The sequence below is a fragment of the Stegastes partitus genome, unplaced genomic scaffold (genome assembly GCF_000690725.1).
Source record: "Stegastes partitus isolate 25-593 unplaced genomic scaffold, Stegastes_partitus-1.0.2 Scaffold1759, whole genome shotgun sequence".
Taxonomy (NCBI): domain Eukaryota; kingdom Metazoa; phylum Chordata; class Actinopteri; family Pomacentridae; genus Stegastes; species Stegastes partitus.
Genome location: NW_007579490.1, coordinates 66226 through 82239, shown reverse-complemented (window position 1 = coordinate 82239; position 16014 = coordinate 66226). Strand labels below are relative to the sequence as shown.

The 16014-nt window shown below is 47.0% G+C and overlaps 1 protein-coding gene across 1 annotated transcript in view; it reads left to right on the top strand.

The window, feature by feature from the left end:
* The first annotated feature begins 5453 nt into the window (after positions 1 to 5453).
* tnrc18 (trinucleotide repeat containing 18) overlaps positions 5454 to 16014 on the top strand; it is a 56523-nt gene continuing 45962 nt past the window's right edge. The window contains exons 1-2 of the mRNA XM_008302114.1: positions 5454 to 5642; positions 7221 to 7564. Coding sequence (XP_008300336.1) covers positions 7357 to 7564 — 208 coding nt within the window. The 5' untranslated portion in view covers positions 5454 to 5642; positions 7221 to 7356. The remainder of the gene's footprint in view (positions 5643 to 7220; positions 7565 to 16014) is intronic.

Here is a 16014-nt window from a genome sequence, read left to right as displayed (position 1 = left end):
TCCATGTCTGCTTTAAAAGCACATCATTTGTGCAAAGACTTGGGCAGCATTTCTCTTGCCATAGAGGAACCATCACTTCTATGTTTTAATGCACCTCTATGTTCCTTTTCTGCTTTATGCTCTAAAGGTTTCTGCTACTGGAGCATTATTTTACCTATTCATGGTCGGTTTTGTCTCCTTGTGGTCATTTAGTGCCTCTGCTGTTGTTGTTTTTGTCTCTTTCCAGTTATTTGATGTCTGTTTGGTTACTTCATGTCTCCAGTTGTTTTCTTCTCTTTGCAGTTGTGTCTCCTCCCTGTTTTGTGACTCTGTAGTCAGTCTGCGTCTCTTCGTAGTAACTTCGTGTCTCTTTGCAGTCATTTGGAGTCTCCGTGTGTCTCTGCTGGGGTCAGATGTTTTCTATCTATAGCTGCTTTGTGTCTCTTCACAGTTACTTCATATCTCTTTCACGCATTTCATTCCGGGCCTCCTGAACCCAGCTGACTGGGCGTCGAAACAAGATGTTAAAGATCAGGAAAGTACCACATGAGGTGAGTCACTCAGGAGAACTGATTCTACGGAAGCCACTAAATGTCCCATTAAACCATAAAAGCTCCTTTCACACCTGTGAGGCGTCTCACATCATTTGGCATCATGAGACCACAGGTCACACATAAAGGGCTGATGAATGCTCTTCGGCTTCAGGATTTAGTTTCTCCACATGCTAACATTTCTCCACGTCTAAATGGACTAAACTTACAGTTGCACAGAACGAACAGCAGATGGCAGTGAAGGCTCGTTTATTCCCACATGTAAGAAGTGAGGCGTGACTGTCCTGCTTTTATTTTTTCTGCATCTTAGTAGACAGACTCATATTGAAACTGATGCAATAAAAAAAACAACTAAATCTCAGTCAGTGTTTTTTATGCTTGCTTGTGCAACGTGTGTGGATTTTGATGATAAAGTTACATGAGATCAGATGTGTTGGGCTGATGTCATGGACACAGTGAATATGACCCAGAAAAGATCCTCTGCTAATACTCATCCGTTTCCTGTGCTCTTCTAAATGCAGATCTCCACATTTGTACATTACAGAGATGAAAGAGGATCAGATGGGTGCTGCTGGATGGTGCAGCCCCACCCTCATGTTCTGTGCATTATATCCCGTTTCTGTGTGTGTGACACCACCTGATCCAGTGCCAGCCAAAGTCATGCTGCCTCCATTAATCAGGCTGTCCCACTTTCATGCAGTATTCTGGGCTGCGTGGAGGTCCGTCTGAGGAGACCTGCCCGTGCGCTCGCATTGATATGAATTCATATATGCATGCATCAGGCTCGGCTGTGTCCACATACAGCCTGAAGATCAAATGTGCATAGTATTGAAGATTCATTCCATCTCACTGCAGTCGCCACCTCCACCCCACCGCACCCCGTGATTCTGCTGAGACTGCTTCCCTCTGATATCCTTTTACTGCCACGCCAGCAAAACACTCAGAGAGCCGGTGCTCGGTGTGTGCTTGCGTGGTGTGTGAGTGCACCTTTATATTGCACATGTCTAGGTTATTGTGCATGTGTAGGCGTGTGTGTGTGTGTGTGAGTGTGAGTGTGTGTGAGTACTGCAGGTGCCTGTGAATGAGGCACTCCTTCTACTCAGTTCAAAAATGTTTGTTGCAGCACAATGTCTTAGCTTGAAAAACGACGCAGAGGGGGATCAATTTGTCAGAAAATGAGGCTTACTGTGTTCCTCCATTTACTACAGCTGTGCAGCTTGAGCGCGGCTCCATTGGTGGAGCCATCCGGTCCGCCCGCCGTGCATTTCTGTCCTCGGCCCGACAGATGGGGCCGCTGCACCGCGTGAGCCTGTTTGGCATATTAACTGGGTGAAAGGCAAATAGAAGACTACCACTGCTGACAGAAGGAGGCCAGCAGAGAATAATAGATCATATTGAAATACAGTAGAAGCACATTTTGTAGGCCTCAGTAACTTCCAGGCTACAGGGGGTGACATTTCCACTGAGGGCAACGCGTCTCCTCTGCACTGATACCAGTCTGCCTGGTTTCCTGACAGCAGATGTAAAGTGCGGATCGACAGCTTTACATATCAAATAATCTGCACCCAGAGGAGTTTCTAACCTTCTGCAGTCCTGAATAAGGAGGATTAGCAGGAGCGCGTACAGCAGCAGACCTTTTAAGGCTCACATCGCCCATGCGCGCACTTCTACACAGTCTGATGTGTGTCAGGGCTTCCTTAAGGTTGTGGCGACGGCTCGATGGTTTTTCTCGAGAAAAACCCCACGTTTTCTCAGAGCTCCAACCACACGAGTCAGGAACAGGCACCAAAAATACACAGTGTGCGCGTTTGCTGGAGCATCACAGCTGACACACCCACCGACTCCTCACGTCGCTCTGGAGCGCAGAGCTGGAAGGAGTTTGCAGGGAAACCGTACCTTCAGCTGGTTTTATTCTACTGGAGCTTTGGTTATTATTATGTGTTGCTCTGTCTGTAGTGTGTCATGGATCAATACTGCTGTAGCACTAATAACTGCATAATGTATGAGAGCACTCATATGACCACATGCCTGTAGCCAGCTGTTATTAACCCCCTCCCTACCCCCTAACAAGTGGTCCGTCATAAAACCCCTCAAGGCGCTGTCTGATGATTGACAGCTACCCCATGAGAGCTCTGTGTGTGTGTGTGTGTGTGCTTTAGGTGGGGGGTTGGTGTGTGTGTGTGTGGTGATGTCAGTCACTCGGTGGCATGTTTATTGCATGTTTGCCTCCGTGTGCACGCTGCTTGGGTTTATCACCCGACACGACGCTGCTAATTCTTCACAAACACATCTCGGCGTTTGTCCTGCTGCAGTGCAGTAGCTCCAGTAACAATATAGTGCTTGTGCAGACATGGCATGATGAATGATTCAGCCCCGGGGGCATGCAGGCGCTCGCTGCCGGGAGAGGAGGCAGCACTTTGGGAGGGAGGGGTCACATCAAGTATTTATTTATTGCTGCTTCTCATTTATGGAATATCATAGAGCGCACGTTTAATATGGGACACGAACACATCATCAGTTTGTTTGTTTTTTGGTACTTTTACACCAAATGAGTGGGAATGTATGTATTTCCTTTCTTTGTATGCATCTCTGTCCCTGAGAGCAGTGATGAATTAATGATGGCTGTCCCCTGTGGCTTACTGCAGCCACATACTCCCAGAAAATCAGATCTGCCAACTCGAATCCTTTACCTGATCTCTGAGCCGATAGGAGCACTAGGACAGCCACAACTGAGATGGAAAAGATAAGACAAAAAATAAATAAAGAGTTTGAATCAGAGCCTGAGATAACAAATAACCTCTGTTGCATGGACTATAAAGCGTGTTAGTGGGAATGTAAAGATAGTGGCATCATGTGGACCCTGCAGCGTTTTTAAGGCTATAAATCAGTAATTTTCCATCACAGCTCCACATGGAGGACGAGTTGGACTGTCTTCAAGGAACACAGTTGGTGTACAGGCGAAGTCATTACCAAATAAATAAATAAATAAAGCACAATCTACCAAATGGTCCCATCTGCAGCCCTGTGAGAAGCCTTATCTGGAGATAAACAGGCAGGACATGTTGTCCTGGACTACACACCGGCAGGTATCTATGAACACCTGGTGGGTTCCTCTGTTCTTTACATCTAGTCAGGTGATTATGTGACAGCGCACATGCGTGAAGGTGCTGCAGGACGTCTGAAGCATGACGAAGCTGTTTCATCGTATAACTCGTATTAATGCCCGCGACCCAAACAGCAGAACCCACCTGAGCAGCGGAGACACCGCCCACGACACGCCGCGGTGCTGACAAGAGCAGCAGCGGGGACAGCGTGGGACCTGCCTCCTGAAAACACACCAACAATGGGGCCTAATTTTCAAGGCATTGTCTGAATTCCCAGTCGGAGCGATTTGGGAGAACAAAGGCCGGCTCGGCCCTCCTCGGACGGTCCGGGACGTCGCTCTGATCCCCGCCTGGTGGTTCCCGTCCCCGGGTCCGTTCGGCTGCAGCACCGGGGCTCTTCGTTTGAGCAAAAATAAAACAGTGCGATGTGAGCGGCGGGCACATTGGGCCGCATGTGTTCGGCGGATCACGCCCGAACGAGCCTCCGTCCGGTTCCCTCCTCGTCGCGCGGCGCTCCGGTGGAGCTCTGGCTTCGCCCCGCCGGAGGGCGCCTTGAAACCGGCGCGCTGCAGGGGGAGGGGCCGGGGGAGTGTGGGGGGTGTGTGCGAGGGGCAGCTTGAAACCGCCTCAGATTTTTTAATCAACATTTTTTTTCTTTGCAGCGACACAGAGATGTACTTCAAAGAAAACTTATGGACAGCAAACAAACAAATAAATAAACGTGACGTGCACAGGAAGGACCAGGAAGGAGGTCACATGAGAGGGTATTTTATTTATTTATGATTATTATTGCGCCCCCTCCTCCCTCTCCTGAGTTTTAGCGTAATAGAACCAACGACGCCTTTTCTCAGCTCTTCTAATGCAAATCTGCGGCTGACACTCGGTCCAGATTATGCACAAGGAGGCACCCGGAGCTGCTTCACCTACAGCCTGCTTGGCCCATTTACATACCCAAAGCCTGGCATTATTCCTGGATCTGACTTGTTTCTCTGGAAAGAAAAATAAAAATGCAACCATAATGAAGACAAGACTTGACAAACTGTGATGTTTGATTGGATATAATTATTAGTTAGAATGCACAATTATCCTAGTTTGTTGTAAACACAGGGGAACATTCTCAGAAGGCCTATTTATTGCATTTAATGGAATGAAAGTGTGGTATTTACCAGTGAGCCTTACACACTTGAAAAAGAAAGTGTTGCATCTCTTCCCATGTTATTATCTTTAACCATATGGGCTCATTATGGTTTGGATTTGGCACGTCAGAGTGAAAACAACTGAATGAAATACGCTCATTTAATTAAAATAAATTACAGGGCCTTGAGGAAATAATGAGATTGTTATCTCGACTTTTGCACTTCTTATCCCTTGGATATGGAGGTGTGTGATGGGAAGTCATTAAAAGTAAACAACATTAGAAAAAAAAGACGATGTTTTAGGGGCTGACGACGCCCCCGTGCTGCCCAACCTCCAGTGTTTTTTCAGCGTCTGCTATAATCAGCGTGGAAACGGGTGGGTGGGGGGCTTTTAAGATGCCCCCCCTTCCACCTCCACACAAAAAAAAAAAGAAGGAACCCATTGCTTGTTTTGATCACTCAGTCTTGAAGGGAGAGGGGACCTTGAAACTGCTCAACCTCCTTGCTCCATAATTGGTTTTATAGTGCTGGCGAGCGGCCAGGCTGCGTTTTTTTTTTTTTTTTGCAATACACTAGGGGGCCTTGATTGACATCCGGGCTGACCAATCAGAGAGCAGCTGCGGGTGACGTCGCGGGTTGGGCGGTAGTGAAGAAGGTGGGCGGGGCTTCGCAAAACAATGCTGTGTTTCATTGCTGAGGAGGACGCGTCAGGGGCTTTCTCTCCCCCCAGTTATCCCCCAGTTTACCTTCGGACAAGCCTGTAATGGACTAGACTATTCCAGCGCTCCCCTCAACCCTGGACGGATTAAAAAACAATATTTTTTTGTACCTTCTTCCCCAACGCTTTCTTCCCTCTCCTCTCCCCACTGAAAGTAAGCGCTCGGCATGTTTTTCTTCTTGTTTTCTTTTTCCAGCTAAAAAAAAACAAAAAAAAAAACTAATTTCGTATGGAAATGTGAGTGAAAAGGGCGCGGAGGTTATTGCAAGCGACATGTTGGATTTGTGAGGAGGTTGTCGGTGTTTTTTTGTGAGGAAAAAAAAACCTTTCGAGACGTTTCCTCAGCAGAAAGTTTCGTGTGTCGATAATGGAACCGTGAAAAGTTTGAAACGTGGCTGTGAACGCGGAGCTGCAGCCGCCGCATGGAGCTCCAGCGACCCGGACACCGATCCGAACCCGTCCGAGGCTGATCCACGGCGGTTTACAGGCAACAATTGGGTCCGTTTTTCTTTTCTTTTTTTTACATTAAAAAAAAAGAAAGAAAGGAGGAAAACGCGTTCGGTTCGAGCCCTTCTTTCAAATCCCGCCTGCCTGGATATCACGAGTCGTGGCTGTTCGCTGGCAGCTCGTGAAGGTTACTGTTGTTGTTTTTAATGTATATTCTCCACTTCCTGTATTCACATACTGTGGGTTTTATTTATTCATAATCAGCTGTTAGACTTCATTAGATAACATTACCTAACCTCCGCGGTAGGTTTGGTTTTTGTACGATTCTTCTCCTTAACTTTTTTCCAGTAGTTTTTTTTAAATATGACACACATAAATGCTAAGTCTGGTTTTAAATCACTTTAAATCGACCTTTTACACGTTCGAGGCGCGTAACTTATTTAAAAGGAATCATCCGCAGATTCGTGAAATGTAAATATTAGCTTCAAACTTCGGTATAAATGCCCAAAAAATAAAAAATAAAATGTGTTTGAAGGCATCCGTGGAGCTGAGTTTTGAACCGGGCTGGGTTCTGATTTCTTTCCTTGGGCAGCACCCACTGCGAAGTAGCCTAAGCCGGACTAAATTCGCATCTGCGGGGCAACAAAACACCGCTAACCCCGCTGATTAATGATGCAGGCTTTTTTTTTCTTTTTTTTTTTTTTGCAGCCTTATTTATTTTTAACCCGTTTGAAATTTATATTTGATGCGCCTCCAGTATTTATGGTGTATTGGCTTACAGGGCGACTCGGCCCCGCTGCCTGCATCGCTGCTTCATGGTGAGGAAAATAAAACAAATCGAGATAATAAAAAATAAAACAGTGTTATTAAAAGTTGCCGTTTCCATCGCAGGATCGCTCGGTCGGGCTGAACTGGCCGCTCCTCTCCCGACTGTTTCCCAGGAACGAGCAGCTCCGGAGCGGCTGCTGCTCGGTGTGCCGTGGGGGCGGAGTGTCGCTCCAACATGAGCCCATAATATCATAAATATAAGTTAAAGTCCGCATTAATATCTGCCTTTTGAGATACCATCGGAGCAGCTCGTCGGCGTGTGGTCTCGCTGGCTACCAGCTACCATCCAGCGTTTAGTTTCTGAAGTGGTTTTCCAAACTGCGTCATTGCGCGTATGGGCCGCTGGAAACAGGAGAAATCCTTAAACTACCAGTTTCCAACAGTTTGCTCCCTCGCTGCGAGCTGCCTTTTTTCTAGACTGTGTATCAAGCGATGTTTTTCTGGTTGTGTTTTGTAGGTCGGCAGGATGGCTGAGAGGGAGCCCGAGTCGCCTGGAAAACTAAAAACGTTATTATAGCCGGGATTGGCTTTTTCGGAATAGGGGGCCTATCCGAACGGACAATTTCCTTTCACAACTTTCCCCACTGTGGATAATGGATGGCAGAGATTTTGGTCCTCCCCGATCCGTCCACGTACCACCTCCGTTGCTGGCCGGGCTCGCAGTGGAATCTCACCGACTCGGAGCAGCAGCGGCGGCCGGCAGGATCCCTCCCTCGCCCGGTCACTTGGGCGCGAGTCATCCGCCGCCTCTCCACTCCGGGAAATTCTTGCCATCGGCCATTAACCTACATCCACACCACAGTGAGTAGCGACGTTTGACTGCCGGATTGTGTCATGTGGGTGCCTCTGAAAACCGTGAAATGTTGAGAAAATTAACTTGGAATAAGGCTGCGCTAAAAAAAAAAAAATGCGCACGGATTTGTGGCAGCGTGTGCGGTCATCACTGGGATGTCAGTGCGGGTTTATGTGTGTGTGTGTGTGTGTGTGTGTGTAAGGGGGGGGAAATTAACCCAGCTGTAAATTTTAAAAGGAGGTGTGGCTGTGACAAGTTTCGGCTGTGACCGGATCGTGTTGGCTTTTGGTGACGGGCAGCGCATTAACGCGCACGGCGGCGGTATGGAGGCTCCGCTGGGGGGCTGAGGTGGAGGTGGAGGTGTTGCTGCGGCAGTGTGCAGGTCAGGGTGCGCTGATCTCTGATTGCATGTGGACCATCGTCAGTGCTGTCAGAGCAGATGCAGCCCGTGTTGGGGGTGGTGGTGGTGGAGCTGTGACCTTAGAAGGATGACAGACAGACCGCTGCTCACGCTGCTGCTGGAGCGGTTGCGCCGCTGTTGCCTGTTTTTGGAGTAAAACACCAACAACATTTGGCAAATGCTCCGAGCTTCTTGTTCGTGCATTTGTAGCAGTTCAGCTCAATACCCCCTCTGCTGCTTCAGTACACTGGAGGATATGTGAGGTGTAAGACAGAGTAAAACAACCATCAATAGCGTGCTGTTGTGTGTGTGCGTGTGTGACTCTGCTGTGTGTTTGGTTGTCATGTTTTTCCATGCTGAGCTGGTGGTTTTACTTCTGCTGCATGCACACTGATGTCTGCTCTTCTTATTAGCATCACAAGCCTTGAAATAATAAAAAAGCAGCTTGCATTGCATGTTGACATACAGTTTTGTGGTCGGTCGCAGGCAGACTCGGAGCACTCCCACCTCTGTTCAAACCATATGGCGTGCGGGGGAAAATGTGCCTGCTGTGTCTTTTCTGGAAATGGAAAGTCTGACAAACGCTCTCATCGAGTTACGTCCACCCCTCTGAAGTCATGTTGCAGCAGACGGTGACACAACTCCAGTTTCTCTGGTTTCTCCTCGGAGGTAGAGTCCTCCTCACCGCCCCGGTGGGGTCTGGAGAAGTGGAGCAGGGTTCTGGAGAAGCGTTAATTTGACTCGAGTCGCACACGAACATGAAAAGGTGTCAGAGAGGAAATCAAGTGGCAGCAGGGGGGCGTGGGGATGATTGACGGGCGCATTGTGGCTCCTGAATGCTCCCGCTCATGGCAGCAAACGGAACATTTCCAGGTGGTTTATTTTTATTTGTCAGTAAATGCATCCCCTCTCTGGGTACCGTGTCTGTGCTTCAGCTCGGATGATGCTCCTGCCTCTTCCCCTCCTGTGGCTCCTGGAAGCCGCTCGCCGTGTGCGCAGACATGCTCGTGTGGAACAAACTTGGTGCGCGGCCAGGAGGGGGGCCGTGTGGAGTGGAATTGACCCAACCGCTGTTCCAGGCCGGATTGGCAGTTTAAACACTCCTTTAAAACGGGATACGTTTTATTCTGCCCACACGCTGACCTTCTCACTCCCCGGCTCTCATCTCCCCCACGCGCAGCCTCCGCCCACCGGAGCCCGCCGCCGCCGTGCGATGCACATCATTGGGCTTTATGGCGCTGCTCCGCATCACATCCCCGCACGTTACATTAACCAAACCCGACTGCGATCTCGCTCTCGTAGCTTGTAATGCCGCTACACAAACCTGTTACGTAATAATTACCCGCTAATTGCAAACGTTCATAATGTTCCCGTTTAATTGCAATAAGCAGCATGAAGGACTGTGAGCTGTGCAATCAGAGGAGCCGCTCTTGTTGTTGTTTACACGTGTTTCATGGATTCAAGACGTTCTGTTTTTGCACCATTGTTTTTGTCTGAGCTCTAAATAGCAGGTGGACTGTTTATAGCCGCCAGTTTAACCTTATTTCCCAGGAGGTTTCCTTTATTTGATTTGTTTTTTTTTTTAGTTCAGTTTTAATAGGATTTTCATCTGACTTAATGAAGTGCAGTGTCTCCCTTATTTTCACAATTCCGAGTTGGTGATAGTGTGAGGCGGCGCAGCACTTGTTTTAAATGCATTGTGAAGCTGCAAATAGTTTGCTGACATTTGCACCGCCGGTACGCTCTGCAGCCAAAAGGGCATCCATAAAGACATCGTTTTCCATCAGCAAATCATACTTTGTGCCCAGCAGTGCCTATTCCTCTCAATTCACAGGGGTTGTATCTAAACAGGATCAGGTCTTAGTCACTGTTTATAGATGTAAAATGGCTGTAAATGGCCCTCTGTCTACTGGAGGTCTGCCGGTGTCTCCATCACCAGATTGAGGCCATCTGTCTCTTCCTCCACTTCCCTCCCTCTCGCATCTGAGAGCAGCAGAGGTAGGCCCTCCTGAAATGTAACTGCACCGAGGAGACGGGGCCAGAGATGCAAACGGTAAGAGGTTGCAGCGGCAGCAGAACGGCGTGTATCACGGATTCAAAAACACGCACTTTGTTGTGGAGGTAAAATATTGAAGCTGTGGGGGTTGTTGCTAAGTGCTCCGTTTCACTGCGTTTCCCAGAGATCACTTGAGAGTGAAAAGACTGTGTGGCATCTAGATGAAGGCTTTAAAAGGAAACACCGACGGGCAGATAGCAGCTGTCTGGCCAAAACTTCACAGCTTAGTTTGAAAATGTGACATTAAAACAAACACGTGTAAACCGAAGCAGTTTTCTTATTGTTTTGATGTGTGGATTTCATTTAGGTTTGAGTGATAAAATGACAACACAGGGACTGACAAACAGCAAAGAGAAAAGTGTTTGATCGCGTGTTGGAGAGTTTTACTTGAATGCAAACTACAAACCGGCCCATGAACAGCTCCCCGTACTTCTTGACAATGGAGCGTCTTTGCCCTCATGGTGGACACCTGGTCGCTATTAAACCACCCCCGTGTCCACTCCACCACCTCCACCTAAGCGACACGCTGCCGGCGACCTGCTCCGACTTGACGTCAGGGTGCACATGCAGGGACAAGGGGTCTCTGTTCGGTCCAGGCCAGCTGCTTCTAATCTTCACCCAAGCGAGGCCTGCCAGCTTCATGCACCTCTATCTGTGTGTGTTCACTGTGCTGATGGTGAAATATTACCTGTGTGCCTCGATAGATTCAAAACAGCTTCTTGTTCGCCTGAGCTTTGTTAAAAAATCCGTCATTATCTGTTGATTCTAATGAAACACTTGGTCATGATAGTTTTCTGCCTGTGGGCCACCAAGAGCTCACACATGTTAATCCCACTACAGGACAGACTTAAAACACATGTGTGCATATTTTGGTATCGACAATCTGCCAAAATCAGTCGGAGAACAAACAAAACAGCAGCTGCGTGATCACTTAAAGGCTGCGTCGCTGTCATGTGATGCTGCTGACGAGCCTTTTACTTCAGACGGCAGGACCTCAAGAGTTTCAGAGGATTGTTTGGAGCAAACACATCGTTAGACCCGATTCTTTGGTTGGAAGTCCAACAACAAACCTGAGAGTTATTTAGATCACAGGTAAAGTGAGGCAGAAGGAGCCCCGACATCCAGAAATGATTGATCCTGTTGTGCTGGGCCTCAAGCAGAGGTTGGACTCGTACGCTCACGTGGAAGTTCACTGAGATGTAAACAGAACCTGCTTGGATCCAATACAAAGTGTGTGTGTGTTGTCCTGACGGTGTGTATCTACAGTCACTGATAGACCAGAGGAGCTTCTGCTGTCTCCCAGCATGTGGACCAGGTCTAACCGGCCACGTTGTCTTCAAGGACGGACACTGTGCTCAGAAACAGGATCATTGGTTCAGGTTCAGGATAAGCGATAGCTGGAGACACAGCTAGTTATAACGACATGTAGATTGATTCTCAGGTTGACGTCTCTCATCTGAAGGAATGAACTCAGCCAGACGGGAAACTTCTGCAGCTCCTCGCTCTCCATCGTACGCACAGTTTGAGTTTGAGACCAACAGGTAAATGTAGAGTCCAGAGAAGGAAGATCAGTCGACAGAGACGAAAAATGCTCACGACAAACCAGAAATTAGAACTAAATGGGCCCAGTCTCTGAGGTGGATGTGTTGTTTCTGAGGAGCTGACGCTGCTGTTTGCATGCATGTGGAGGATGGAGACCCTGCGTGCAGGAACGGCAGCATGTGATTGCAGTCGGGCCGAGGGTTTTCCCTCCCGGGACTCTGCAGAGAGAAGGGAAGAGATTTATCCCGACCACAACACATTTATGCACAGTTAGATAAATGCGATAGCCCTTCAGTTGTTCTCTCTTTTAGTCTCACACACTCACAGGGTAGCCGGGTATAAGTATAATAACTCACGGAGCTGGCCGGGCAGGCCGGGGATGTCTTGCCTAATACCAATTTGTCTTCCACACTGCTCGGGTTAGTGTGTCTGCGTTTAAAATCGTTGTGCTGAGTGTGTGTTTATGCAACACACAAAGCCCTGAGTGTGGAGTCTGTCTGAGGTTTGAGTTTTAGATGATCACATTTAAGACATGTTGGCTGGTTCGTACGTTCTGTGTGGATCGGACGTCGCTTCTCGGATTAATTGAATGTTTCAGGAGAGAAAACAGAAAAAAAAACAAAAGGCTCTGCTGCCGTGCAACAATAAACCTGTCAGACGCAGACAAACGGCGCACACACACACACACAGATGTCAGACATGAGAGTGATAGGCCGGTGTGTGTGTGTGTGTGTGTGTGTGTGTGTGTGTGTGAGAACGAGCGTGTCGTGGCATGTTGAAATACCTAAAGCATTAGCGAAGTCATCCGCCGGGCCCAGAACCCTCCCTTTAGCGCAAACAGCAGCCTGCAGCACACAAAGGTCACGCTCTGCTCTGCGTCTGTCTGTTTGGGTGCCTGCTGAGGCCCATTACATAAGCCCAATAATATTCCTCCCAGAACATTTGGGTACATTTCAAAATGTGCAGTGACATGAAATAGACGGAGCAGGTGAGAAAAGTCGGCTTCAGCTGTTTCCTAAGTTTGTGCTTTTTAGCCAGTCGAGCTGCGAATGTGACTTTGCACATTAGACGCTTTGACATCTGCTGTTTGGTTCTAAACCATCCGAGGTCCGACTCGAACACCCTCAGTTTGCCCGATTCAGCTCGATCTGGATGTTTTTCTTCAGCGAGAACGTGTTGATCATATCTTTGTGAAAAAAGATAATTTCCTGCCGGCGGTTGTGGTTCTCATAAATGTTAAACCAACAGTCTGCTACAGTTTTGCAGAACCGTCTCGTCTTGTATGTTCTTGTCCACATGTTGTGCTTCCATGCAGCCTGCCGTTTGTGTACGTTTGTCTGGGACACTTGGTGATTTTGTGCATGTATGGGCGCCTGTTAGGAGTGTGTTCCCATTTGCTGGGGCTGAAGAGTGTGTCAGAACAACACCTGCCGTCTTCGCAGGAGACTTGTGAGTGCAACAGCATGGCACAGCAGGCCTCCAACACACACGAGGTGCGTTTCCATCCAACTGTCAGAGCAACTTTTGCACCAAGGTTCAGCGAGCACACATGTAGCACCGACTTGGTTCTCCTCTGGGTTTAGCTTGAGGTGAATGAGTTGGCCTTTGTGTGGCTGAACCGGTACTGGCTCGGTTCCATTTACCTGCTGAAGGTATGGTGCGTGTTGGCTCACCGACGCCGTGTTGTGGCTCACTGAGCTGTTAATATTATTACTAACACCTATGCTTTTCCCATTTCTCATTTACGACAAGCCAACATGTCTGCTGTGAAAAAAAAACACCCACAGTTTGTTATTTTTTAAAAGGCAGCCAGTGTTGAGCTGTTATCATATAGGAAGAGTTAATTTGCAAGAACAGGTAACTCCATTTTTGTAGATTTTCAGAAAATAATTTGTTTTTGTTTGTTTGAGATCATATCAATCAAACTGAAGCTGACTCAGTAGACATGACAAAAACAGAGATAACCTACGTTTGATTGTCTCAGGTAGACGATGGAAAAGTTTTCTGAAGGTTTGTGAAGGTTAAGTTTTCTGTTTTTGCAAATGAACTCTTCATTCACTCATTTCTGAGGTCATTTAGTCCACAGTTTTCTTCCCGTTGACCATTATTCTGGTGAATTAAACCAGTTCAACAACCAGAGTTTGGTAAAATATAGAATCTGAGTTAATCTGAAGGCTGCAGATCACGTTCAGGTTTCTCAGCTCCATCTATTACTGTGTTGATGTTCAGTTTATATTTACACAACGTCAGACAACACAGGATGTCAACATCTAGTTTAATCCCACATTTACAAACTTCTTTACAACGTTTTTACCCACAAGCACTGAAACTGCCGAATACAGTCATTAACCGTCAAAAATATACAACAAACAGAATAAATTTATAAAATATCAGAATGTGCTTTTTTTTATAACCACACTTGGGCTGCGTGTTACTGGAAAACCCTGATATTTAGATTTTCTTCTATATAAATGACTTGAATAGCCATTTCTGAATGATTATGGTGCTTTTGTTTGGTCGTACATCTGCACTGAGATTGAATAACAATTAAAAAAAAGCCAGTGATTGAAAACCTTCCTCTCACGGTGTAACGCTGGCAGCAGCATCCCAACTAGCTTAGCTTTGAATGACATTAAATCTGGCTCTTCGGAGCTTTGTGATGCTGATTTAAACGGCGAAACAAATTAGTCGTGTTGTCTCCCGTAGTGACAGCAACTGCAAAATATAACGTATTTCTTTCACAGTAAAACAACAGCTTTCACGTCTACGTTGTGCTAAATTCCTGCTAATGCTCAAATCTTTGCTTCAGGGTAAGATTTAAAATAAATCTTCTTCACCTGAGTTCGGTGCAGCTCTGAGAGGCAGATATAAATAAACTTGCACCCAAAACGACTCACTTTTTGAGCGTCTGCTTCGCGATAGACTTTTATAGATGTTTCCAAACCTGACATGCAGGCAGCGGTTCAGGCTCTGGTCTCCACTCAGCTGCTGCACGGCAGCGTCTCAGACTGTAGACGAACAAAAATCAGATTGAACGAGTGGACTGAGGCGTTCTGATGCTTACCCACGCCGACGACAAGCGATTTTATCTACATGGGTTGTTTACGATGAGTTCTCTGTTAATCGTGCCGTCGTGATTGAATCTTTCTTTTTAGTGTTTTTCTTCTGTTCTTTAATTTTTCTGTGCAAACATGGAGCCCCTATGTGAAGCTATAAACTAAATTACATCCAATCAGATGGACTTCTGCGATGAAAGTTGGGTATGTTCGTGTTTCCTGCCGTACTTCACGTTGGTGCTGCAACGGTTTGACATTCAGCCCTAACCTGAGCTGTTCTGGCTAAAGTTGGCATCTTTCATTTTTAAATTCCAAGCAGAGAGCAAAGCGTGGGTCCGAGCACCGAGTCCTGATGTGAGTTTGTTGTAGTCGCTGTGTTGCACCATCAGCTAGAAACAACTGATTTACTTAAACGTTGTTCTCATTCATGAGTCCTGATGATGGATTTATTCTCGTTTCTGTTTTTGATTCCATCGTTTTGTAACGTTGCACAATCTGTTCCCCTCATTTTTCCTCCAATTGTGTTCAGACCTTACATTTAGCTTCCCCCGGTTCCTCCCAAAAGCTTTTTACGTCGCTATTAATAGCATTTATTTCAAATATCTGTCTCTTCCTATAACAGTTTAGGAGAAAACACAGACTCACCACAGCACTCCTCTTATCTTATTTCCTTTATTTGTGGTAGCTGGTTGTATTCTGACATCTTGGTAAAACATATGCACGATTCTTTTTCTTTTTATTCTGGGTGTAATTAATGATCTAATCCAGTTTTTCCAAGAGAAAAATGAACTTTACATTTAATGTTTTGCACAACAAGACTTTTTTTAAGAATCAGAAACTCTTGTGCAGCTTCTGTTTGATGTTTATTGCAGTTTTCTTATCGACAAACGGAGCGAGCGAGACCCGTCAGATGTTAGCGTTTTGCGGTTTGCGGAGCCGAGCGCTGACATGCCGTAACTTGAACCCGTCACGGAGACGTGTTTAAGTGAAGTTGGGAAACGGTTTGCATTCAGCTCGAGCGCACAAGCAAACAGAACAAAAGTGTTTGCTCCAGATGAGTCACTGAAAAGAAAGTCCAGACATCCACGTTTTGAAATCATTAACACGTTAAAACCGTGCTCCCGGTCTGAGTAAATGCACTCGCAGACAAAGACGGGTGCTTTTTCCTGCACTTGGCTGCCCGTGCATGCGTCTGAGTGCTCGTCCTCTGGCTGTACGCTCAGAATTAGTCGTTAGCGGTTAGCATCGCGCAGCTTCACTATTAGAATGTTTGTCTTGCAGGGAATAAAAACCAGAGATCAACTGAGATTCCCCCCCAGCTAACCCTGCCCTGAGTACCGCTGATGGATAGCAGATGGGTTCACCGTGTGTGTGTGTGTGTGTGTGTGTGTGTGTGTGTGTGTG